The sequence below is a fragment of the Pollachius pollachius genome (genome assembly GCF_949987615.1).
Source record: "Pollachius pollachius genome assembly, chromosome: 2".
Taxonomy (NCBI): Eukaryota; Metazoa; Chordata; class Actinopteri; order Gadiformes; family Gadidae; genus Pollachius; species Pollachius pollachius.
Genome location: NC_136935.1, coordinates 2,729,643 through 2,753,957, shown reverse-complemented (window position 1 = coordinate 2,753,957; position 24,315 = coordinate 2,729,643). Strand labels below are relative to the sequence as shown.

At 46.5% G+C, this 24,315-nt stretch overlaps 2 protein-coding genes across 12 annotated transcripts in view; both read left to right on the top strand.

Moving 5' to 3' along the window:
• dst (dystonin) overlaps positions 1-24,315 on the top strand; it is a 120,634-nt gene that overhangs the window by 40,163 nt on the left and 56,156 nt on the right. For all 11 annotated transcript variants that reach the window (XM_079729488.1, XM_079729486.1, XM_079729483.1 and 8 more), the window contains 17 exons: positions 460-617; positions 1,011-1,189; positions 1,870-2,008; positions 2,171-2,364; positions 2,566-2,728; positions 2,961-3,044; positions 3,141-3,248; positions 3,340-3,438; positions 9,978-10,124; positions 10,773-10,861; positions 11,328-11,436; positions 19,841-19,993; positions 20,122-20,355; positions 20,650-20,943; positions 21,266-21,814; positions 22,343-22,519; positions 24,025-24,148. In XM_079729488.1, coding sequence (XP_079585614.1) covers positions 460-617; positions 1,011-1,189; positions 1,870-2,008; positions 2,171-2,364; positions 2,566-2,728; positions 2,961-3,044; positions 3,141-3,248; positions 3,340-3,438; positions 9,978-10,124; positions 10,773-10,861; positions 11,328-11,436; positions 19,841-19,993; positions 20,122-20,355; positions 20,650-20,943; positions 21,266-21,814; positions 22,343-22,519; positions 24,025-24,148 — 3,000 coding nt within the window. The remainder of the gene's footprint in view (positions 1-459; positions 618-1,010; positions 1,190-1,869; positions 2,009-2,170; positions 2,365-2,565; positions 2,729-2,960; positions 3,045-3,140; positions 3,249-3,339; positions 3,439-9,977; positions 10,125-10,772; positions 10,862-11,327; positions 11,437-19,840; positions 19,994-20,121; positions 20,356-20,649; positions 20,944-21,265; positions 21,815-22,342; positions 22,520-24,024; positions 24,149-24,315) is intronic.
• LOC307070499 (uncharacterized protein) lies at positions 12,586-19,257 on the top strand (the record flags this gene model as incomplete). Its single annotated transcript, XM_079729004.1, has 6 exons — positions 12,586-15,792; positions 16,600-17,994; positions 18,095-18,241; positions 18,369-18,584; positions 18,722-18,868; positions 18,973-19,257. The coding sequence occupies exons 1-6, from the start codon at positions 12,601-12,603 to the stop codon at positions 19,255-19,257; spliced, it is 5,382 nt and encodes a 1,793-aa protein (XP_079585130.1). The 5' UTR covers positions 12,586-12,600.

Below are 24,315 nucleotides of genomic sequence, written 5' to 3'. Positions count from 1 at the left end.
CCCTGAAAGCCGTTTAACCGCAGAGTTAATTCCATTTGGTTCAGATGCTGTACCGCGGCGTCACTGGAGCTCGGTGTTGTTCTGGGACAGCATTGCCACCTAGTGGTGGATTTGGGTTTCATAAGTTACAGGGTGTCACACGTGATTGGCCTGTGAAGCCCTTATTGGATATACGAATATAATTTATTTGACTTGACATAAATATAAATTGCACTACAATATCAAGGTTTTTTCATATACATTTTTTATATTCAAGTTTAAGATATATGATGTTATTATGTTACTTTCATTTATTAGTAAATTAATACAAATACATAATGGGCACACATTCAATTAATTAATAACATACGATCCAAATTAGATATCAACATAATTTATTTAACTAAAATAAATATGACTTATTTGTACTTTATAACTCATTTACTCAACATCCCCCATCTCTCCCCTTCTGGCCCCCAGAGGAGCACGAGGAGTCCCAGTACAACCACTACATCTCGGAGGTGCGTAACTTCCGCATGCACCTGGAGGCGCACGAGGAGCACCTGATCCGCAAGATCAGAACCCCCCTGGACCGGGACGACCTGGAGCAGAGCCAGCTGCGCATCAGCGAGCAGGAGGTACGCACAAAATACACAAAATACACAAAATACACTAAATAAATAACTGGAGAAATGTTGTTGTCGTTCCCTTAATGTATTTATGGACGTCACTCTAATGTCTTTATGTCATTCAATCAATCTATTGTAGAGCACTTTTTTGCCGATTTACTGCAATACAAAGGGAAAAAACACAATACGAGAACATTAAATACAATGTGTTCACAATACCAACAATAACACCAAAACCACAATCAATGAAATGCATTTGAGAGGTCAATTTAAACAAAACAAAGAGGACACGCTACTTAATCACGACGTAAGCTTATGGAAAACTTCTTTTGTGGGGGGGAGGGGTTTTGTCGAAAAAAGAATACTGACCAATGGAGTGACTGCGATCTCCTCCCCTCACAGAAGAAGATGAGTGAGCTGGACCAGCTGAAGGGGGACCTGGAGGTGATGAAGGAGAAGTGCGAGGTGTTCCTCAAGCAGGCGTCCACCTTCCCCTCACTGCCCACGCTTTCCTCTGAGCTGCTGGTCCTGGTGCAGAACATGGGCCAGGTCTACTCCATGTCCTCCATCTTCATGGACAAGTAAGACGTCCGCAGAGTCCAGACTCCTGCCCCGTCCCGACCCCTGCCCCGTCCCGACCCCTGACCCGTCCCGACCCCTGACCCGTCTCGACCCCTGACCCGTCCCGACTCCTGACCCGTCCCGACCCCTGACCCGTCCCGACCCCTGACCCGTCCCGACCCCTGGCCCGTCCCGACCCCTGGCCTGTCCCGACTCCTGGCCCGTCCCGACCCCTGACCCGTCCCGACCCCTGACCCGTCCCGACCCCTGGCCCGTCCCGACTCCTGAACCCGTCCCGACTCCTGACTCGTCCCGTGCTGTTCATGATCAGCCTCCCTAGGGGGCGTTCACAATTGAAAACATATTTTAAGGCGCGACACATACGAGGGTCACGACTGGGTACCAAGAAAAGCAGAAGTTCGACTCCTGCATCAGAGGGATCGGATCATCACTAGCATAATGGTACCAATGATGGGGAATACCACAATCAACTTTATCTACATTTATTACTACATGGACAATCATTTGTAGCTGGCTTGCCTCCATTCCATGTCTGTCATTTGACCATTACATCTGAAGAAGAGGGAACACTTTATCGATGACCAATGCACACAGAGAATGCTCATTCTCTAGTAATGGCAATGAGTATCGCTTTGGTGACCTCTCGGCTAAAGGCATGCCGTTCTTCCCCGCTACGCAGACTGAAGACGGTGAGCTTGGTGGTGGAGAACAGCCAGAGAGCCGACGCCCTGGTCAAGGTCTTCGAGTCCAGACTCTACGAGGAGGACGCGGTCAACTGTGACCTCAAATCCATCGAGACGGTCATCAGCACACTCAAGGTATGACCACCTACCAAATTGGTCATTGATTTGTATTTTTAATTCGTTTGTTAATCGCAGAAGCCGAGATTCTTCAACTAAGTCCCCAAAACATCGATTTGAGTTGCAAACTGATATCGGTTGGCATGACCCATTTTGTAATGGCTCTTGGTTCGTTCCCAGCATTGGCGGTCAGAGATGGACGAGCAGCAGGAGGTGTTCCACGACATGGAGGACGAGCTGAAGAAGGCGCGCAGCATCAGCGAGCGTATGTTCAAGATCCACAACGAGCGGGACTTTGACCTGGACTGGCACCGCGAGAAGGCCGACCAGCTCAGCGAGAGATGGCACAGCGTGCATTCCCAGATCGATAACAGGTCGGCGGTTTGGGTTCGGAGAACAAAACCTCCTGGTTGCTTTAGCTACACGGCACAGCTTTTGTTTTATATGTGTTGATTGTTGTCTCACTTGTAAGTCGCTTTGGATAAAAGCGGCTGCTAAGTGACGAAATGTAATTGTAAAAATGTCAATGACATTTTTTTGTCTTAACAATGTTCATTATTTGATTTTGATTTTAGGCTTCGGGAGCTGGAAAGTATCAGCAAGTCTCTGAAATACTACAAAGACTCGTTCAGCAGTTTGGACGAGTGGGTCAAGGACATGGAGGCCGCCCAGCTTAAAGCCCAGGAGAACCAACCTGAGGACAGCAAAGCTCTGGCTGAGCTGCTCAACACTCAGAAGGTAGGACCCTGGGTGGCTCTGATGGCATGGTTGACTATCCAGCCGGAAGAAGGTAGATGCAGCGTTTCATTTATGTCCCAGCCAGTCCTGGGTCCAAACCCCAATCTCATCGGCCTACCTGTAGGCCTTCCACAGCAAGAAGCCTAACCTCTACCGGCTCAATAATAACATCTAAAATCACTGAGTTGCATTGCAATAATAATCAACCATAATATGCTGTATATTTTGTCAGGTTCTGGTTGCGGAAATTGAGCAAAAACAGAGCAGGATAACAGAATGCCAGAAGCACTCGGAGCAGTACTCCTCTGCTGTCAAAGTGAGTACGACTACACAAATGACCACAAGCGCACGAGACAAAGTACCTCGCAGTCCCTCATCTTCCGACGTTTTCCTGTGTTTTCTTTCGTTTTAGGATTACGAGCTCCAGCTGATGACCTACAGAGCCATGGTGGACTCCCAGCATAAGTCGCCTCTGAAGAAACGCAGGATGCAGAACTCCTCCGACGCCATCCAGCAGGAGGTAAGCCATAGAACGTGCAGCGCAACTCCCTGTGGCTCGAGCCGTCCAAGTGTAAAACGTTTGGACGTTTGTGTCTTTTCTCACCCGACAGTTCATGGATCTGCGAACGCGCTACACCGCCCTGGTCACGCTCATGACCCAGTGTGTGAAGTTCGCCAGCGAGACGCTGAGACGGGCCGAGGAAGAGGAGGTGAGGCTGCTTTCTTTGTTACGGTTGAATGAGCCGGTCTGCGGGGGATCCTTACCGTATAAGAGCGTCCCGTATTAACGTTAATACCGGATCAGTTGCTCAAACCTTGGTTAGATGGCTTTCAGCATGGCCCATTCAGGGGAACTGAGCGTTTTTCTGTATTTTGTCCTGCTGTCTCTTCTTTGAATTCTTCTGTTATTTTCTTATTCTACAGTTTTCATATGTTCACTTCACTCACTGTTCATAAGGTCATGCTCCCATACACATTTCATGACATAGAAGTTTTCCTTTGAAAGGGTAGCGTGTACTCTTACAGTTGCAACTGGTTGGTTGACAGCTGTGTAAGTATAAGTGTAATTGCATGTAATGGGAAACAAATATTTTAGATTCAATAACATACACTTAAAACAAAGCAAACATTTTTTAGATTTAAATGTGAATTAAGAACTGATGTGTGATACATTCAATCCATTTTATACCTTGACCTGCAGTACCATTCACAATTCTATCAGCATGTTCCTGAAAAAGGAAGCTATATTGCTTTCATAAATTGAAAACACATCACATCCAGAGATGTGATGGACTTGCGCAACGTTTCTACGCATATTTCCAGCTTGCATGAGGAAGCTCTACTTTTTTTCTTTCCAACTGCACAGCAGAGTCTATTCAGGATTTTGGAGTTTTCAAGGGATTCGCAGAGACATCATCAATACTCAAAAATATCACTTATATTGTACAATATTGTATAACGAACAGGGACTGCTTCATGATGTCTAGCCTGCTGGTGATGGTTGGAATGCCCATGCCCGCACACCTTTCTCCTCAATGTTCTTTTGTCGAACGAACCCAAGAATTGCGCATTAACTTATTTTTTGCGTTCTAGAGCATAAAGGCTCTTGAAAGAGCAGAAAGCACAAAATGGACGGAGAACATTGAGCTTCAAAAGGCTGCTGGTGAACAGGAGATTGGCCAACTCCAACAACGGGTACAAGAGCTAGAGGCCAGCCTGACAGAGAGACAGACCCGACTAGGGGACTTGCAGGGAGAGGTGCAGAGTCAAAAACGAGAGATAGAGGATCTCAGTCTCGAAAGATCAATGCTAGAGGACAAGACTTTCCAATATGTTGCAGAACTGGAACAAACCGCAAAGAGCAAAGCAGGGATCGAGGAGGAGTTGGCTCAAGCGCGACAGTTGATCAAACAATCAGAAGCCAAGCGGGCATCCCTGGAGGAGAATCTCATCAGCATGAGGAAGATCATAGACGAGAGCACCTCCCAGAAGCTGGAGGACGATCGCAAAAAGAGCGTTAATGATAGGGTCTTAGAGTCGACAGCAGCTGGAATATGCAGCACTGAACCGGTAACCAGTTCAGAGGCTGGGTCCGATGACCTACGCCGTGAAATGGAAGGGCTCACCAAGGGTAAACAACAAGCAGAAACAAAGGTGGAGAAACTGATGTCTGAACTCGACGCAGAGGTCGGACGGAGAAACACAGCGGAGAAAAACGCAAAGCGTTACGAAGGGTTGTTGGAGGAACGAGACACCGAACTAAAGAAACTCCGGGGAGACATGGAGTCGGAGAAGGACAGCATGGAACGGCAGTCAGAGGAGCTCCGACAGGAAACAGTAGACATGAAGAAGTCCATCCATCTGTTCCAGGACCAGATCAAGGGCCTTCAGAGGGAGAAGTCCTCACTGGAACAGAAAACTGTTTTCCACACCACCGAGGTAGAAGGCCTTAAAGAGCAGTTGAAGATCAACCGCGGGAAAATATCTAGGCTTAACTCAGTGGAGCAGGAGTATGATGACAAAATGCAGAGTTTGGAAGAAGAGTTATCTGCCAAACAGCTAGTAATAGATCAGCTTAAAGCCAGGTGCAGTGAGTTGACAAGAGCGAAATTGTCCTTGGACAATGATCTCAAGGGTCTTCAGATTAACACAGATTCGTTGCAGCAGGACAAAGCACACTATGAACAAAGAATTAAGTCTGCAAAAGCTGATGTAGAGAGTTGGAAAGAGCAGCTTCAAAAAGCTACAGAAGATAATTTTATCACAAAGAAAGCTGAGCAAGTCTTGCAACACAAGTGCAAGAATATGGAAGCCGAGCTAGAGAGGAGTACACATCTAACCTCACAGTTGCAGAATGAAATTGAGGAGTTCAAAACAGTAAATATGGAGATGGAAAAGAACATGAAACAAGTAAAAGCTGAACTTGATCAGGTAAAGGTGGACCTTGGAAGCAAGGACCAGCAAGTACAGATTTATAAGACCCAGGTAGAGGGAACCAAATCCCAGGTTAAAATAATTGAGGATGAGCTGCTTAAAAAATCCCAGTCCTCGCATGAGCTTCAGATCAAACTCAGCTGCTACAACGAGGAGGCAAAGACTATCGCTCAGCTGCAAGAGCACGTCACCAACTATCAGAACGAAATCAGGAAACTGAAGTCGGACCTCAACTCGTCAACGGCAGAGATAAATACGTCCCAGCAGAAAAGCTGTGAACTAAAGTCAGAAGTGAACGAATTAAACATACTGCTCAAGACAAGGACTGCAGAACTACAGAGGGAATCGACACAGAGTCAGAACTATCTAGCCAAAGTGAAGTTATTAGAGACTGAGCTTTTCAAATGTCAGCAGACTATTAAAGGGATAACCGGCAGTTCAGAGAAAATGGAGGCGCAGCTTAAGAGGGATATCAACACTCTTCAGGGCGACAAGAGAGCAGCCGACCAAAAGCTGAGCAAGTTCAAATTAGAAATTGAACAACTGAACTTTGACCTTAAAAGAACCAAAGATGAATTGGCCAAAGAGACGTTGGACAAAAGGCAGAAACACTCTAGATTAACCGAGATGGAGATCGAGCTTCAGAATAGTAAGCTGACGGCCAAACAGACATTATCCGGTTATGATACGTCCTCGGAGTGCTTGAGGAAGGAGATAACAGTACTTCAGAGAGACAGAGCTGAGGCCCAGGAGAAAAGTCGCACAATGGGCTCGGAGGTCAGGGAGTTAAAGGAAAAGCTGGACAGAGCTCAGGACGAAGCCAAAGTAAAACACAATGAAGGCTCACTGCTCAAAGTTAGGTGCAAACAGATGGAAGAGCAGCTGGACAACTGTAAGAAGATGTTAGATGAATTGAAAAGCAAACTAGAACTTCAGAAGTCAGGCTTTGAGAGACAGCTGCTCTTAGCGCAGACTGAAATGCAGCAAAAGATTGTTTTGCACCAAACAATGATATCAAGCCAAGGATCAACAGAAAAATCCTTCAATCAGAATACAGAAAAGTCGAAGCAAGAAACTCAACTACAATTTCTCCAGGTGAAGATTGAAATGGACAAACTACAGCGGGAAAGAGCCATCCTAAGCCACGATCTCCTCAAGGCTCAGTCGAAGATCGCCCTATTAGAAGACGAAAAAGTAAAACTTAAGTCAAAGATAAGTCAACTGGAAAGCCGCAAATGCGGTTGCTCGAAAGAAATTGAACCCTTTAAGCAGAGGTTGTTGGAGAGCGAGCAAAAGTTGAGGATGAAAGAAGAGGAAGCGAGATCTCTCAAAGGACAGATCGCTTGCTTCGTCAAGGAGGTGGCGAGCCTCGAGGAAAAGCTTCGGGAGCTCGAGTTCCTGATAACGATGGAAAACAGACACAAGGACGGGCACACTAAGAGAGAGGTGGATCAACCTGCTGCCAAAGACAACATGGCTTCCACATTGCTCTCCAAACGGACAGTTATCCAGACGGGGGAGACCACCTCGTACCAAGGTGGAAGACATGAACCAGAGGGGGACGAAGAAACGAAAAACAGAGCTTCTTCAGAGGTATAACTGACTTAAATGATGCACAATATCACAATGTTAATGTATACATCATTAACACATGTATCCATTTCAGCTTTACTGTTACTGGTTCATCTGTTCCATGTATATTTTAATTTATTTACATTTTTGTCATATTCACAGATTTCAACAGTGAAGAAAGGAAATATAAAAGAGGGTATGAATACTACTACCAAAGACGGCAAAACAGATATCGCATTCCATGAGCATGTGAAGAACACTTTCAGAAGTGCTAGTCAAATGACCGCCCCCCAACAGAAGGACTCGCACAGTGCCCCTCAAGTCACACAAGAAACAAAGGGAAAAACGGAGTGTCGGTCGACCATCGCAACCAACATCTACAAGTCCCTGATGGGAGGCCAAGACACCGTCACCGAGTTATCTAGAGTGGCCAACAGAATGTCGGAACAGTCCGATAGGAAGCTAGCTAAAGAATATCGTACGATACATAAGGAAATCGAATGTTCAACGTACACAACGGACACAAAAGACAGTGCGGCGCGTCTTATAACCTGGACCTCGGTCAACCTCCCAGGGCTCCAAGGCAGTGTCAGCATTGACCAGTTGATCAAAGCTAAGCTGTTGAGCCAAGACGTCTTGCATAGGTTAGAAATGGGCCTCACCACAGTGGAAGAAGTTCAAGCGACTATTGCCAAGTTCCTCAGCCAGCCAAAATACATTTCTGGACTTTACCTGGAGTCAAGTAAGAAACAGATCTCCTTCTTGGAAGCCGCTGAGAAAGGCATCTTGGCCAAGGCCAACGCCATTGAGTTTTTAGAAGCACAGGCTGCGACAGGTAGTAGCATTAGCTTAGCTGCAGGTAAACCCCAGTCATTCGAGGATGCCATAGAAAACGGGCACATAGATGCACTTCTTAAAGACAAACTAAGACAGGCGCATTTAGCATTTTGTGGCTACCTCCACGGGGACACAACACTGCCTGTGCTCAAGGCCATCGAAGCCAGACTCGTTGACCGGTGTAAAGGGAACTCCTTCCTTGAGGTCCAGATAGCGGCCGGGGGGCTGGTGATCCCAGAATTAGGGGTCAGAGTACCCGCTGACATCGCTGTTGACCGAGGACTGTTGACCAAAGCCACCCTGCAGAGTTTGTACGAACCCGTCACCAATCCCAAAAAGTTCTACAACCCAGACACCAGACAGAAGGCGTACTACGGGGAACTGCTGAACACGTGTGTTTACGACGTTGACGACGGCGTCTATCTCCTTCCGTTCGGGGACACGAGTCTGACCGGCGCATCCTCCCCTGGAGCCCGTAGAGTGTCCGTCATCAGCAGCCAACGGGGCACAGAGATGTCCACGTACGAGGCCTACAAGGGGAAACACATCAGCCAGATGACCTACCTGTTCCTGTCGCGACGAGAGGGCGAATGGGTGGAAGAATCGAGTGTCGACAACAACGGCGGCACGAGACACATCCTCACGGACGGCAAAAGCGGTAGACAAATTTGTATCGAGACCGCCGTAAGTCATAGGTACCTGGAGGCGACGGAACTGGCCAGCTATCGCAGTGGGAGTCTGAGCATCTACGAGCTGGTGGACCTCATCTACTCCAGGATGGGGGTGGTGGAGGACTTGAACAGCCCCATCGCGGGCCTGTGGGACGCCACTCAGAAGAAGCGCTTCTCAGTCTTCCAGGCCGTGCAGCAGAACCTCGTGGACCGCGTCACGGCGCTGAGGCTGCTGGAGGCACAGGTCTGCACCGGGGGCATCCTGGACCCCGCGTCCGGCGAGAAGGCCACGCTGAAGGAGGCGCTGGGCCGAGGTCTCCTGGACCAGTCGTTCGCCCTGCAGCTCCCACTGTACGAGCAGGCCTACCAAGGCGTCGTCCAGCCCAAGACGGGGAAGAGGATCTCTGTGGCTCAGGCCGTCCAGGAGGGCGTCTTCTCTAAAGACATAGGTCTGCGCTGCCTGGAGTTCCAGCTGCTGACCGGGGGCCTGATCGACCCCGAGACCCAGAGCAGGATCTCCCTCGATGAGGTCACGCGGAGCGGCTTCCTGGACAAACGCACGCTGGACTCACTGAAAGATACAAAGTCCTACAGTAAATCCATCATCTGCCCGAAGACCAGAAGAGGCATCTCCTTTATGGAAGCTCTAGAGAGGAGTTTCCACGACTACCACACGGGGCTTAGGTTACTGGAGGCTGTGAGGCCCAATTGGAATTATCGCTACATGTAAATAGGCAGTTCTCTTTAGGAATACCGTTGTGTAGAGAGTCTGTTCACGTCGTTATCTGGTTGTTCTAAGGGGTCTATAAAAACACCTTGCCGGAGGTTTTATACATTTGATGTTGTGACATGACCATGCAAAATGTTCTGACATGTTGAAATGCAGTGATGCATACTGAGACCAAGCAACCATTTGGAATCATATGGGTTAATCATTTTTCTAAATAAATACTGGGAAGAAAAACACAAATAAAAATCCTTTATGATGAATACTATTAGCATTTTTGTTTGTATTTCATACAAATATATGATTTTATTTTAAAAGTATTCAGAACATAAAGGCATGAGATTAAAGTTATCCAGTTATTGGTATCTGTTTCTGAAAACTGAGTGAGGAATAGATTGTTGAATAAGGTTTTCCTAACATCCCCATTTCCTTCACTGTGCTGGGTACGAATGAAAAGGTTGATAACACCAACCTTTAAAGAAAACCTTTTGATCTGTTAATATCCTAGAGATCGGCTGATGAGGAGAAGAAGGAACATGGGGATAAAGTTAGCAATCTGTTGCACTGGATGTCCGATGTGAAAAAGGGCCTGAGCAATGAAGGCAAAGATATGACCGATGGTAACGCAAACACAGAGGCCTCTAATAAGCCACAGGTAAACAGTTTGTGGGATCCCCTTATGTCACTCATGAGTTGTTCTGTATCATGCCATTTCATACATTTATACAAACATACACAAATAAACAAATAAATAATATGTACATAAATTTAGTATACATAATAGCTTATGAAGTAAAACACATTCATTCTGAGCTTCAGGTACAATGATATTTAGATTTTCTTGATTCTCATAGATTTAACTTATTATTTCTTGACTTGCATCTTATAAATGCCAAGCCTGAATAGGCTAATAAGATGCTTGCGTCGAGATCATGTAAATTACATCAACATTTCATAACTTCCTTATTGAGCTGAATTAAACGTACAACATTGTTCAGGTATTGTTCATGAATGACATTATAGTAAAACACATCCACGTTGCAATTCCATGTAACTAAAGATAAGGCCATAGCATAAACAACACTTTAGATTTTTATATTCCCCCTGATGGATATTTTAACAAATGTAAGAAAAAATTACATACAAAGTTGTGTTCACCAACTTACCCTAAACTCACTATTTAGCCAATACCAAGTAACATCTGTTAATGTATAGCCATCCATCTTACCATCAACGTGTTAGTGTGTATATGTGTGTGTGCTGGTAATGCTATATAGTTAACACATGATCATCATTATTGTAGGTTTCCATCGAGGAGATGGTCACCAAAAAGGAACAAATCGCAGAAGCCCTGAGGGCAACTCAAATGATGTTGAATAAACATAGTGACAAGTAAGCTTCACCCGTTACACCTTTTGACACGCAACATTGTACTCATCAAAGGGGTGGATGTATTTATTGGCATCTAGTGGAACAGACTTGGATGAAATGGAATATATTATTGATAAATATGTTTAAATTCGTGTATGATCCCGGTTGATAAGAACCTCCATAACTGAATAGAAATGATTGAACTCAAAGAACCTCATCACTTGACACTTGGATACACAATGCTGTCATGGATGATTAAATCCTTTTGAAAGTACCTACAGGCACCTTACACAATACAGGCCAGTACAGGCCACCGTTGCTTCTCCCACATTGTAGAAAATTGAGACGTGAAGAGGGTTTTTTTGAATGGGTTGCAATCTGTAACCCGACCGCTAGATGCCAATAGATCCTGTACCCTGCACATTTAAGTTATCTGCTTGAATCAGGCCTCCTCTTAATCCAACCACGTTCTCTTCAACTCCCACAGAATGTCAGAGGAGGAGAGGCAGAAAGCCCAGGAACAGCTGATGGCTCTCAGCCAGGCCTACTGCGACCTATCCCAGCAGTGTGCAGATCAGATGCCCTCCACAGACCAGGTTGGCTAGTAGGCTGGTCCCCTTAATCCCCACCCCCTCACCAACAGGCCTGTTAGTGTGTTTGTCTCACAGCTGGCACCCACTGTCAAATTGCATGACTAACCTTTGCCTCTATGACCTTATTCCTAGCAGGCTGTGAAAAGGTTCTCTTGTTTTGTCACTCCGGGTTTGTTGTTATTGTGTGTACTGGATCGCTGCAGAATATTGACTACTACAGGATGTGGTCTGATAAGGGGTATGGAGTATGCTGTAAACATGCTTAGCTAGTTCCCACATCACGCTGACTTTTCAAACCTCAATCACCACAGAATCCATGTGCTTCAAATGTCCAGCCCCAAAGGAACCAATAATACCTCCTCATGTCTGTTCTGAGAGATGCCGTGTATTAAGAACTTCACAGATGCATGACAGCTTCAATGTGTTGTTGTGTCGTGCTTAACGTTGTCCCGCTGTCAAAGCCTGCTCTTTCGCCTATGATCTCTTAACATGCACATGTGTGTCAAATGGTGAGTACAACCTTTTTGCCTTGCCTCTTGAGAACCAATGCATCATGCAATTTGAATTTCTACATACATTTCTAAATGTGTTTGATGTTATAATAATTCTCTCTGGCATTTTTTTTTACTTTTACAGGATTTTGAAGTTGAAACCTGGGACGAGTTCACTGCTCAGAATGGTCGAAATGATCAGGGGGAAATCGGTTTCCTGCTGGCCTGTCCTCTAAACTCTGGTCTCTATGGTTCTGACCTAGGGGTGTGTCCGGATATAAACCGTGCCCTGAAACAGGACGCTAGGTATAACATCCCCCCCCACCAAAGCCCTGATCTGAACAGCGAAGGCAAGTCTACCCAGAGTCCTCCATCTCCCTCCTCTGAACCCCTGACAGCACAATCCACACTCGGGGAGGGCGGAGGGATGGGATCAGAGCAGCTGCTCATTAACAGGATAGACTTCCAGTGCGTAGGAGACGAGTTGAACATGTGCTGTATTGGTGATGACGCAGTGACCGTAGAGAAGACTTATCGGTCAAGCTTGTTCCCCGCTTCTGTCGGTACAAACCTTCTAGAGAACCCACAACTGCCAAGGCCTGAGGAGAGTAGTGCAGGGTATGGGGTAAGGGGGATTGAGGGTTCACACGCATCATTCACACCGGAGCATATTAAGATGCTGTTTGCGGACGGAAATACCTTGCCAAAAGGGCAGAGTCAGCAGACAGACGCTGGCCTCCTAGATAAGGAGGGAATGACAGTGGATGAAGCTGTCCAGTGTGATTTGATGAGACATAGTACTACACTCATTGTGCTGGATAAACAGAAGGGTTTTACGGGACTTTTAATTCCTAGCTCAGATGAAATCACCATCGTGTCCCCCTGGCCCGAGCACCAACAACTTGACAGCGACTACAGCAGCACGCTGCTCAGAGATCGGCCAAAGATAGCAGCTTTTTACATACCAGAAAACGATAAGGTGGTAGACATTGACTCTGCCACTAAATTGGGTTTCATTGACCATCACACAGCAGAGTTGTTGAAATCTATAGAGTTTCCAGCAGCACTGCCGGATATTGAACAGCTCAACGCAAAATTTTCCTCCTGGCTCATGCTAAGAGAACTCACCCTCGATGGACGCCATCGTGCCTCAGGCGATCTAGGGTCAAGCAGCGGACATCCAACGACTCCATCTCCTTCAGAGATGTGGCAGTTGCTCACCTCATATCTCATGATGAACAGTTACCTGGACACCAAGTCAGAGCAAAGGCTGGTGGTTCTCGATAGGCGCCTGACCAACATGGTTCAGCATTTAGTTGAAGACTTAGCCTTAAGTGAATCACAGGAACCCATGTGTTCCTCTCATGATTCTGATGTTTATGACATTTCACGGCAGGGAGATTACGAGACGGACAGAGAGAATTATACAGAGCCAGGGGCGTCGCTGCACATTGATGAGGGGGACACAAATGATCTATCGAGAAACATGCTTGCATTTGAGTCACATGCTACTGTCACCTTGGAAAGCGTTGGTATCTTTGACCAAGCACAATTCAGTCATGCTGAGGGAGCTGAATATAATGCATATGCAAACACTTTTTGTGTTTCGATAGAATCCGGTTCATTTGATAAGGACAACGATTACACACATTCTAGTGCATTTGATATGAGGTTAGACGAAACCCAATTCACACACATGGAGGTCACCGAACATAATGCTGACGAAAATTCAGTGTGTGTTTCTACAGAATACATTTCATATGATGAGGACAGAGATTACACACATTCTACAGAATTTGATATGAGCTTAGATGAAACACAGTTAACACATGTGGAGGTCGCTGAATATAGTGCGGACGACAACACAGTGTGTATTTCTACACAATACATTTCATTCGAAAAGAGCATCGATAATACACATTCCACTGAATTTGAAGGTGTAAATATGCAATATTATTTGGGCACTGAACACGAAAGAAATAACTATGAAGGGTTTGATATTCCGATGCTTTCTGAGACTTCCAACTTCCCCTCTTCATGTTCAGGGAATATCATGACTTCTCGTTCACTGTCAATCGAAAATAACTCTAAAAGTTATTCAGTTGCTGTAAATTCATCTGATGAAACACAGTCAGACTTCATTCCTAACTCACTGTGTATCGGGTCAGGACATACAACTGATATAAGCACAGAACCCTCATGCTTCCAAGAAGTGCCAGAATACACACTGACAGTGACACACAAGAATACCTATGCTCTTGAAAAAGCCGAAATAGAGCAAGGGGCCATATTATCACACACCACATCTGTGGATAATCATAGCCCAGAGAGACCTGTGTTTAATGAGCTAGCGTCTGGCTCACTTGTTCTGCAGCTGTCTGGAGAGGAGCAGAGAGCAGACGAGAAAGGCCCATTGTCAGTCCTCAAACAATCAGTGCCAAGTGGCTCAGAGTCCTCTTATGATGCCTTGCATATTAATGACCCACCGAGCCTTCTCGGTAGTGGGTGTGATATAAACTCCAATTGCCTGGTCGACATGGGCGGAAATTTGGCTTTAAAGGATGTCAGTGAGCGAGTAACTGCGGTCGTGCCTCACTCGGACCCGACACCCAGAGCTATCATCAACCCTGAGGAAAGTGTCAGTGATTTCACATGTATTCAGCAAATCCCAGGGCTCATCAGTTGGCGTGATGAGGAGAGCTCCTTGCAGCACTTCACTGAGAGCAAGGTGGCTGTGATGATGCTTGATGTCCCTGATGAGCAGATCGATGGGATGAGTTTAGAGGGTAGAAGTGAACGTGCAGAATGGAGGTCAGTAGGAAAAGCAGGAGAAATAAGCCAACCTCCACATCCTGTACTCCCCTCATTCATTAGTCACGGGCCTGCTGGCACTCAGATGAGCTCATCCGTCTCCAGGAATCAGGTTACAGAAGCCAGTTCGTTTCCTCACACTGACAGAGCGCTTTCACCCAGGGCAGATTTGGGCAGGCAGGAAGTGATCGATAGCCAGCTCACGCATACGATCAATCAATATGAAACCGCAAGCCAAATTCATGCTCAACCAACCCTGTTACCGGTGCCTGATCAGACCGACAGAGCCTTTGACTGCAGCATTGAGTCACCGCTGGCACATGAATATACCACTCTGGCCAACCTGTGTTGTGAAGGTGATGGCTCACCTGTCGATAGAGATTTTCTGACAGACAAAGGTTGTTACGGCCTTCCTGGCAATCCTACCGTTAGCCCTGTTCAGAGTGACTCGGGCATGTCCTCATCGCACAGCGATGTGTTGTCCGAGGAGAGTAAAACGGAAAATGTGTCTGTGAGCCTCTCTCAGTCATCTTTGATTAGTGAGCACAGTCAGGCTAGGGATGACTCATTGCCCAGGGATGTGTTTGGAAGTGCAGTTAGCTCATGCACTGCGTCCAGGGGAGATGAGAGGGAGATCACAGGAGCCAGCCATGAAATTACATATCCTAAACAGCCGTTCGGTTCAGAAGGGAATTTTCCCGTTGAAATGAAGCCCGCGTCTGCTGTATTGCAGGCTGGCACAGGTGATACAGGATGCATTCAAGCAGGTGCAGATTCTAACAACAGGTTGGAGTCGGATTTCATTGCTGCAGACGTAGTCGAATTTGGCAGGGATATTGGCAGGACAATTTCCTTAGTGGAACAGCACGGCCAAAGTTTGACAATGACTAATGATTGCATGCCGGTCTGTTTGTCTACTGATTCAGATACCATAGAAACACATATGATTGGACTCAGCGACACGACAATGAAAATAGACTGCTGTTCAAACAAAACCATAAGTGCAGACATCCTCTCTGACCGTCTCCCTAATGATAAGCAAACAGGTTCACAAACGGTCATTTCAGCAGATGGAAATAGATGTCGCGATTATACTTTTGCACAGAGTCCCACTTCCTTTTCTGGTGGTTTATCAGACTCACCTCCCGTCTCAGACAAAGCTTATCTTTCTGATGTTGTGAGGCGTATTAATGACAAGCAAGAGGCCTTGGGTGTAGAGGAGGTCCACTTAGATCCCTTACAAAACGACAGCCCACAGCCTGTTGAAGGTGGTACTGATGATGTAACTGCTGATGCCTTGCTAAAGACTAATACACAGATTGATGGGCAGTGTACGCAGCAGGCTAACGTAGACAAAGTGGCTGTTAAAGGGGTCAACATAGATGCCTTACAAAAGCCTGACACACAACATGGAGGAGCAGAGGTAGAAGGGGTTAAAGTTGATGTCTTGCAACAGACTTGCACACAACAGGATGAGAGGGGTACTGAGCAAGTTAGGGTCAATGCCTCAGAAGAACCCAACATAGAGCATGAAGGCGGGGGTGTAAACAGGTTAAACATTGACAGGGGTGTAGAAGGGGAGAATGCAGATACCTTACAAGGACCTAACACAAACCATGAGGAAAGGTGTGCAGAGCAGATGCATGACGACAAAGGGGCTGTTATGAATGGAGGTGCTTTACAGAAAGTGAACACGCAACATGATGAAGGGGATACAGAAAGGTTTAATGTTGAGGAGGGGGTTATGGAAGAGGGAGGCCGAGATGCACAGTGTATTGAGGATGTCAATGTAGATCTGTTAGAGAAACCCGACACAGAACGTGAAGCAGCAGGTGTGAAAGGGTTTAATGTTGAAATCTTGCAGGAGACTTTCGCACCACATGTTGAAGGGGGTGCAGAAGGGGTTTGTGAAGGTGCCTTGCAAGAACCCAAAAGTCAATCTGGTCAAGGGGATATAGAACAGGTCAACATATCTGAGGGGGCTATTGACGGGGTTAAAATAGATGTCTTACCGAAGCCTGACCGACAACACCAAGAAGGGGGAAAAGATAAGGTTGAAATGCCTATGGACGTGACGGGCCTAGATGGAAAGTGTATTGAAGAAGTCACCATTGATGCCTTACTAAAGCCAAGCCCACAAAAAGGAGAAGTGGGGATAGATGGGGTTAATCTAGATGACTCCCAAGAGACTCACACAGGACATGATGAAGGGCTTACTGAGCAGTTTAAGGTAGATGCCATACATTTGCCCAACACATACTATGAAGAAGGGGATGTAAAAGGTGTTAACAGTGATGGAGAGGGCATTGAAGGGCAAGAGTTGAATGTGGAAGTCTTAGGAAAGAACACAACACAACATGAAGAAAGGGGTCTTAATGCAGAGTCTATTGAAGAGGTCCACTTAGATACCTTAGAAGTTGGAGTCAAAGTTGATAGGCAAGAGACTGGCACACTCCACGACGAAGGGGGTACAACAGGGATTAACAAAGAAGCCTTACAAAAGCCCAGGACACAACTTGTTGAAGGGGGTGTAAAAGAGGGAAACTGTTATGAAGGGGGAATCGAAACAGTTAACATGGATGAAAGGGCTGTTGAAGAGCTTATTGTAGAGGCTTCGCTGAGGCCCAACACACCAATTGAAGAATGGGGTTCAGAGATGGCTGACACACAACGTGTAAATGTGGGTACAGAGGAGTCTATGGTAGATGACTTGCAAGACGCCACAACAGAAGAGGACAGGGGTAGTGTCACTGAGGACCAGGACACTATGACGCGGTGGTCAGACATGGTGTTAACTACAGAAGAAGATCCCCTTGACAGCCTTCAAAGCAGTGGCCTAGACCATCTTGTAAAATGGCGCGACCAATTCGATCTCAGTGCAACCGCACAGGACTTGGGAGACCTAGACAGTGAGACTGAAGAGGAACTCTTTGAAGCCTCTGACATGACCCAGCCTCTTGATGTGGGAAGCCTCCAGTCCAAACTGCTCCAGGTTCTGCAGAACGTGCCGGAGAGCCAAGATCAGTCCGTGCTCAAGGGAGTTATACAGAGCCTGGGTATGGGCTCTGACTCCGAGGAAGAGAGATGGCACACCCTGGATAGCATCAAGGAAGAGAGCTCAGAAGAGGAGGAGGATGGGGAGAGGAAGGATACCAGTGAAGACCCAAGTCTCCGTCTCAGTACTGAGCTCTGCCGTCCACTTCCTGCCCAGACCTCTTCTGAAGTCACCTTTGATGGGGATGACAAGCAGAACAATTTGGTGATCCATTTGGGTTGTTTTTTTTCTGTACACTACAATTAAGTATTCAAACATGTTTGTGGAACATCTGTATCACTGACTTTATCTTGTGTCTTCACAGCCCTGCTGCACCCAGGAGTACCTGGAGTGTGTGGGAGGACTGCAGGACCACGCAGACTTTTTAGATGATGTCAAAAATGAACTTTTATCCCAGTGCTCCTTCAGTAGCAACATGGAGGAGTTGCAGGACCAGCTCCGAGATGTGCAGGTTAGAGGTCCTCTAAGGATGATTGTGTTTAGACACTATGAAGGGCAATTACTGTAATTATTTGTCTTTTATGATTGTTTATTTTTTGTAAACATAATTCTGACTCTATGCATTTACTTCACTGTAGACGATGGTGTCCAACCTGGCTAAATTAGAAGTTGTACTCATGGCGGACTTGGAGAAAGCAAAGGAGCTGTTGGGTTCTGTCGACGGCTACATTCCCACACAGATCCAACAGGACTTGGCTTCATCGCTCAAACATCTCGGGACCGACTTTACTGCCATTTCTCAAATGTGCACAATAAAAAGTCAAGCTTTAACTCAGGCAATCGAATCTGGAAAGGTCAGTGTTTATGGCCCTAGGATGCCAAGTGATTCATTTTGCTGGGTCTTGGACAGTACATTCATTAAGTTTTATTATTAATATTCCTGTCCTTGACTGGATGAATCAGCATGATGTCCTTCTATTGCACTTTGCAGTTACATTTGGACGGGATATACCAGAAACATCTCAGTAAGTTGGATAAGCTAAGCGGCTGCCTTCAAGACAACTCTGAGACTTGGGACGCTGGTTTGCTCAACACGTACGATGTGGAGACACTGAAACAAAAACTCCAGCAGAACAAGGTAAAAGTCATGACCTTACGACTCCATGACATACAATTGAAACTATTCTAAATTCTAATGTATTTTGAGGGGTTCAACTCTAACACTTAGTTTTTTTGTCCCAGGAAATGGAAAGCAATTTGCAACAGGGAGTGCGTCTCGTGTTGGAGGACGTGGCCTTCGACGTCCAGTCGTTCGTCTCAGAGAACACTGAGTTCTTGAGCTCGGCTCAGAGCAAACACATCCTCAAGCTGCTGAGCACCACTCAGCGAGCGTTCAGGGAACAGACGGAGACAGTGGCTGCCCAGAGACAGGCCCTGGAAGACCTGCTGGAGGCCAGGGAGAGAGACATGCAGCAGCAGGTTGGCGTCTGGATGAGGCCCCAAAGAGCACTCTGGCTTGCTGGCTAGACAGACTCGGATGGAAATGAATGTTTATCATGTTATCTTTGAATGGCGTCGATTGACCATTAAAAATGCAACCTTTTTATATTGCTCGATGAGGACAGTTAAAGGAATCATATCCAAATAATGTTTAAAATTTTTCTATTTAAAATGTAGAATAAATATATTATTATCTAGTTAAATATATATATTCAGATTTATTATTTAAACATTTCCATTGTAATATACGTATGTATGGAGTATATGGTACGGGGAAATGCCCATCCTGCATGTCTACTATGATCTACCTACTAATTTTTCTACCGGTGTGTCCCACAGGCCTCAAGACAACACATGAGTCAAAACAGTGGAGAGAGCATCTTCTCTGTCGGAGCGCTTTCGCTCTACAACATTAACACTAGCACCCATAGGAGATTAGGTCCTAATGATCTAGGGAACCGACAGCATGTTCACAGCATACTCCTATTTTCTTGTCCTGTTGGAAGTCGACTCTGATCAGCATGTTTGGATGCCAGTTGCGTCATTGCCCTTGGTGTTGAACACGCTTTTATTTTGTGACGTTAAACTCGATGTGTCTTCTTTTTGTCAGGTCGTCACAGAGAAACAGAAGGAGTTTGCAAGCAAGTTAGACGAGCTCTGCGACAGCCTCACCCTCACTGAGAACCGTCTGATCGGCCACCAGCACGAGGCCGGACATGCGGACAGCGTTAGCGACCTGCAGCAGTACCAGCAGGAGCACCAGGTATAACAGAGCAACGGTTCCCTGCTTAAGGCTTAGTTATGGTTCCATGGGTTCCACGACGAGTTCCCTTCCCCCATATGTCTCCCTGTTCGTCTCAAGTCAACCTGTGTTGTGTTCCCCGACCCCAGGCCCTGCAGAAGGACGTGCTGACCAACGCCGGGGCCTTGAACGACGTCATCAGCAGCACCAAGAAGTTCCTGGAGGAGAACCGGGCCAAGATGACCACGGAGCAAGTGGCTGCGGTGGAGAAGAAGCTGGAGGAGGCCAAGAGCAAGGCCAAGCTCATCAACCAACGGGCCGAAGAGTCCAGGAAAGACCTGGAGAAGGTGGTGACGACGGCCATCAAGCAGGAGAGCGAGAAGGTTAACCTTTAACCGTTAACCTTTATACATGTGGCTGGAAGAAAAAACATCACTTTTTGTTCTAACAGCCATCAATACCCTTCATCCATCCATCCATCCATCCATCCATCCATCTATCCATCTATCCATCCATCCATCCATCCATCCATCCATCCATCCATCCGGTCATCCATCCATTCATCCATCTTCATCACAGCATATTAACGATAGCTGAAGCTTTGTAATGATTCTATTGAGGGTGGACGTCATGGTTATCTGTCAGGGTTCTAACACACGTGTGTTTGGTCTGTTTAGACGGCGGCAGTGGAACAGCTCGAAGAGAGCAAGAACAAGATCGAGGGACTGCTAGGCTGGATCTCTAATATCGGGAACGAGGAGGAGGCCGGCACGGGATCCCCCGGCGACGTGAGCAAGGAGAACGGGAACCTCCCCGAGGAGACGCCCGCGGTGGGGGCCAGGGGAGAGGAGGAGGAGAAGGAGGACGACGCCAATGGCAACGGCCCAGATACCGCTGAGGCCGACTCTGTGAGCAGGACCAATGAGAAGAACTCCTCACTGGACATTGACAAGCAGTATGACCGTGTCAAGGTATGATGTGAAAGACATTCAAATGTTGGATAGGTGAACCCCCTGTTTCAGCTCGAGGTCGAACACTACGATATTTAAATATCTAGTGTTGGGGATCATATAATATATACATTTTTCCACTTCCATTTTTTTGGGTTCACCCCCCCTTTAATAACTTATACCTCATATCATTCATTGACCCTTTTTTAGTGCCATTGTCACTAGAAATGGGATTTTATTTCTATATTTCATTTTGATGTATTCATGGAACTATCGATGCCACGAAGACTATGTCTTCGCCCCGTGACAACTCACTATCCCCGTCATGACGTTTTGCCTCCAGGCGCGTCACCAGGAGATCCTGTCCCAGCAGCAGGAGCTGATCATGGCCACGCAGTCGGCCCAGGCCCTGCTGGACAAGCAGGCCCAGGTGCTGGCCCCGGAGGAGCAGGAGAAGCTGCAGCGGAACATCCAGGAGCTGCGGGGCCGCTACGACGCCTCCCTCACCCAGGCTGAGCAGCAGATGAAGCAGGTGCAGAGCGTCCAGGAGGAGCTCAGGAAGTTCCAGGGCGACAGCGTGGAGTTCGAGGCGTGGCTGGACCAGGCGGAGGCGGAGATGGAGAAGCTGTGCGCTCCGGGCGACGGCCTGGATGTCCTCGCCCAGAAGCTCCAGCGGCAGAAGAGCTTCTCGGAGGACGTGATCTCCCACAAGGGGGACCTCCGCTTCATCACCATCTCGGGGCAGAAGGTTCTGGACGTCGCCAAGGCCTGCGGCTCGGCGGACGCTGGGGATAAGGGCTCCCAGCTCGCGGTGGATACCTCCGGATCCTGCGCTTCAGTCAAGGAGAAGCTGGACTCTGCAGCCGGCCGCTACAAAGCATTATATACTCAGGTAGGTTTGCTGGCATCTTATTTTTTCTTGCCAATCTGTTGTAATAGCTCACACTAACCACAAGATGGCAGTATTTGCCTGAAAGGAAGCGCAAACTATTTCTTTACATTCTTAGTGTGCTGTACCTCACAGTGATATTAATGTGTATTTTTTGTTAACTTTTTAAAGGTAGGGTAGGGTTTTTATTTTAAAAGCATTTTCTGTCATATTTGTTGAAATTCTCATTAAATCAAAACAGCAATCAATAAATCAGATCCTCTGACAAACAAAATGCATAACTCTGGTCTCTGTGGCTGTTGCAGGACTGTTATAAGCCTGTCCAATCACTTCATTCGACCCGAATGAAATGATTGGCTGGCTTACATGTCTGTCTCTACTTTTTGGTTGGATACTTGCAAAATCGATCTTTATCTTGCTCGCTTCTCCAAATAGCCAACCCTACCTTGAATGTCAGGTTAGCTTTTGAAATACAAAATACATACATAAAATATATATTTGTTCTATTCTGATTATTTTAAATGTTTTTAGTGCAACAGTTTGGCCAGCAACCTGAAGGACGTTGTGGACAAGTACACCAAGTATGAAGACTCATCCGCCGAGCTGGTGAAGTGGCTGAACAGCTCAGAGGAGGAGGCCAGAAGACAGCAGTCTGAGGCCATCGCTGCCGACCCCCAGACACTGCAGATACAACTGGAAGACACCAAGGTATGAAGCACCACATACCACCGGGGCTGCAATACTCCTCCCGCACACAAGGGGGCAGGATAGTCTAGGCTAGTGTTTAGGGTGCTTAAATCCCAGGCAGAAGGATACCGGTGTATGTTGGTGCCCTTGTGTGTGCTGGTTACAGATTCACATCCTTGAGCAAGATGACTTTGGATTGTAAATTGTACACCAGTCCTGCTTTAGCCCTTAAGCAAGATATGGAAAATAAATCCTTTCCAAGATTATTTTTTGTTTTGGGTCATTTTAGTTTGCTGCAATCCAGATTACAAAAATAACATGGGATTGGGCCCTGTGTCATGTTTTAGATCATGCTATTATGAAACAGATCTTGGGAACTTTGACCTCACATCACGACCGAGATCAGGGGATCAGATTTCTTTGCTTTACAATTCTCTAATCAATCTTACCATTACAGGACTTGCGCTGGCTTTATCAAAAAAAAAGCAATGTTCTTAACAACGGCTTCCTTGTTACAAACACTGACTGAAAACATCTAAGCCCAGTGCCTAATACCAATGATGCTATGGTCTTCTGAGTGTGTGTGTGTGTGTGTGTGTGTGTGTGCGTGTGTGTGTTCTGTGTGATGTGTGACGACCAGTGAGAGAATGACTTGAAGAGGGCAGTTAATACACGCCGTAACAATAAGCATTTAAACGGGTTACAAGGTCACGACACAAAACAGACATGCCTCGCCATATAAAGCGTTTCCACTTCGTTTAAAACAACGCCGCTATTTATAGCTCTCCTCTCTCTCCCTCCAACACAAAAGGAAAAATAACTCTTCTCTAGAGAGGGAGGGTTGGCCACGGCTCGTGCAGGCTTGAACGTTTGCAGGCTTGTAAGCACAGAGGGTCATGTTCATGTTCACCTCAACATTTGTCTTTATTTGGGGGGTCCGGGTTGGGGGGGGCGCGCAGTGGGAGGCGGTGACTTGGTACGGGGATATGCGTACAGTGATATGCGTGGATACCAGGCGCCGGCGGGAGAAAGTGTGCCGTTTTTTTTTCCCCCTCCTGGCTCTGGTTCCTGAAACATTCCTGTGCAAAGAGCCCTGAGCTTTACTTTACAATGTCAACGCGCCTGGGTGGACTTAGATGACCACACTGACAGAGTGAAGTTAATATTTAAGTTTCTGGGGTTTTTTAAGCACTGTGCGCCATAGTTATCTTGGTGATGTTGTTGTCCTCTACAGATTCTTTCGTATACACTTCTTTGGTCAATTGATGAATGTATAGCTGTGTAGCTCGTATTAGTCAAAACAACAACATGTAGGCCTAGATATCAGCTATACAAGGGTAACCTATATGTTATCATTTATATATTAATATAAAGTTTTGTGTGAGGAATTTCCACAATTGATAAAAAAGATCTGCAGATAATAACCAAATCAATCAGGACCTGACGATACAATGATATATCTTCAGAGAGATATCATGACCAAAAACATAACAATCTATAATATAATTGTTCCTTTTGTTCCCCAGTCACTGCAGGGACAGATGACGGGCCGTCAGACCGCGGTCGAAACACTCCGCAAAACGTCCGACTCTCTGATCTGGTGTGAGGGAGGCCTCATCAGCCACCCGGAGGCTATCCAGGAGACTGTGGGTGAGTGGTTCTGAACCTCATCCGAACACCTTGGCTCCATGACATCTGACCATCATCTAAACACCATGGCTCCAGCATACTGCACTGTGGCCAGGCCTCGTTAAGCCGTGAAGCACGAGTTGGATGTCCTTTTAAAGTTACCTCAATGGCCACCTCATTAGTGACTT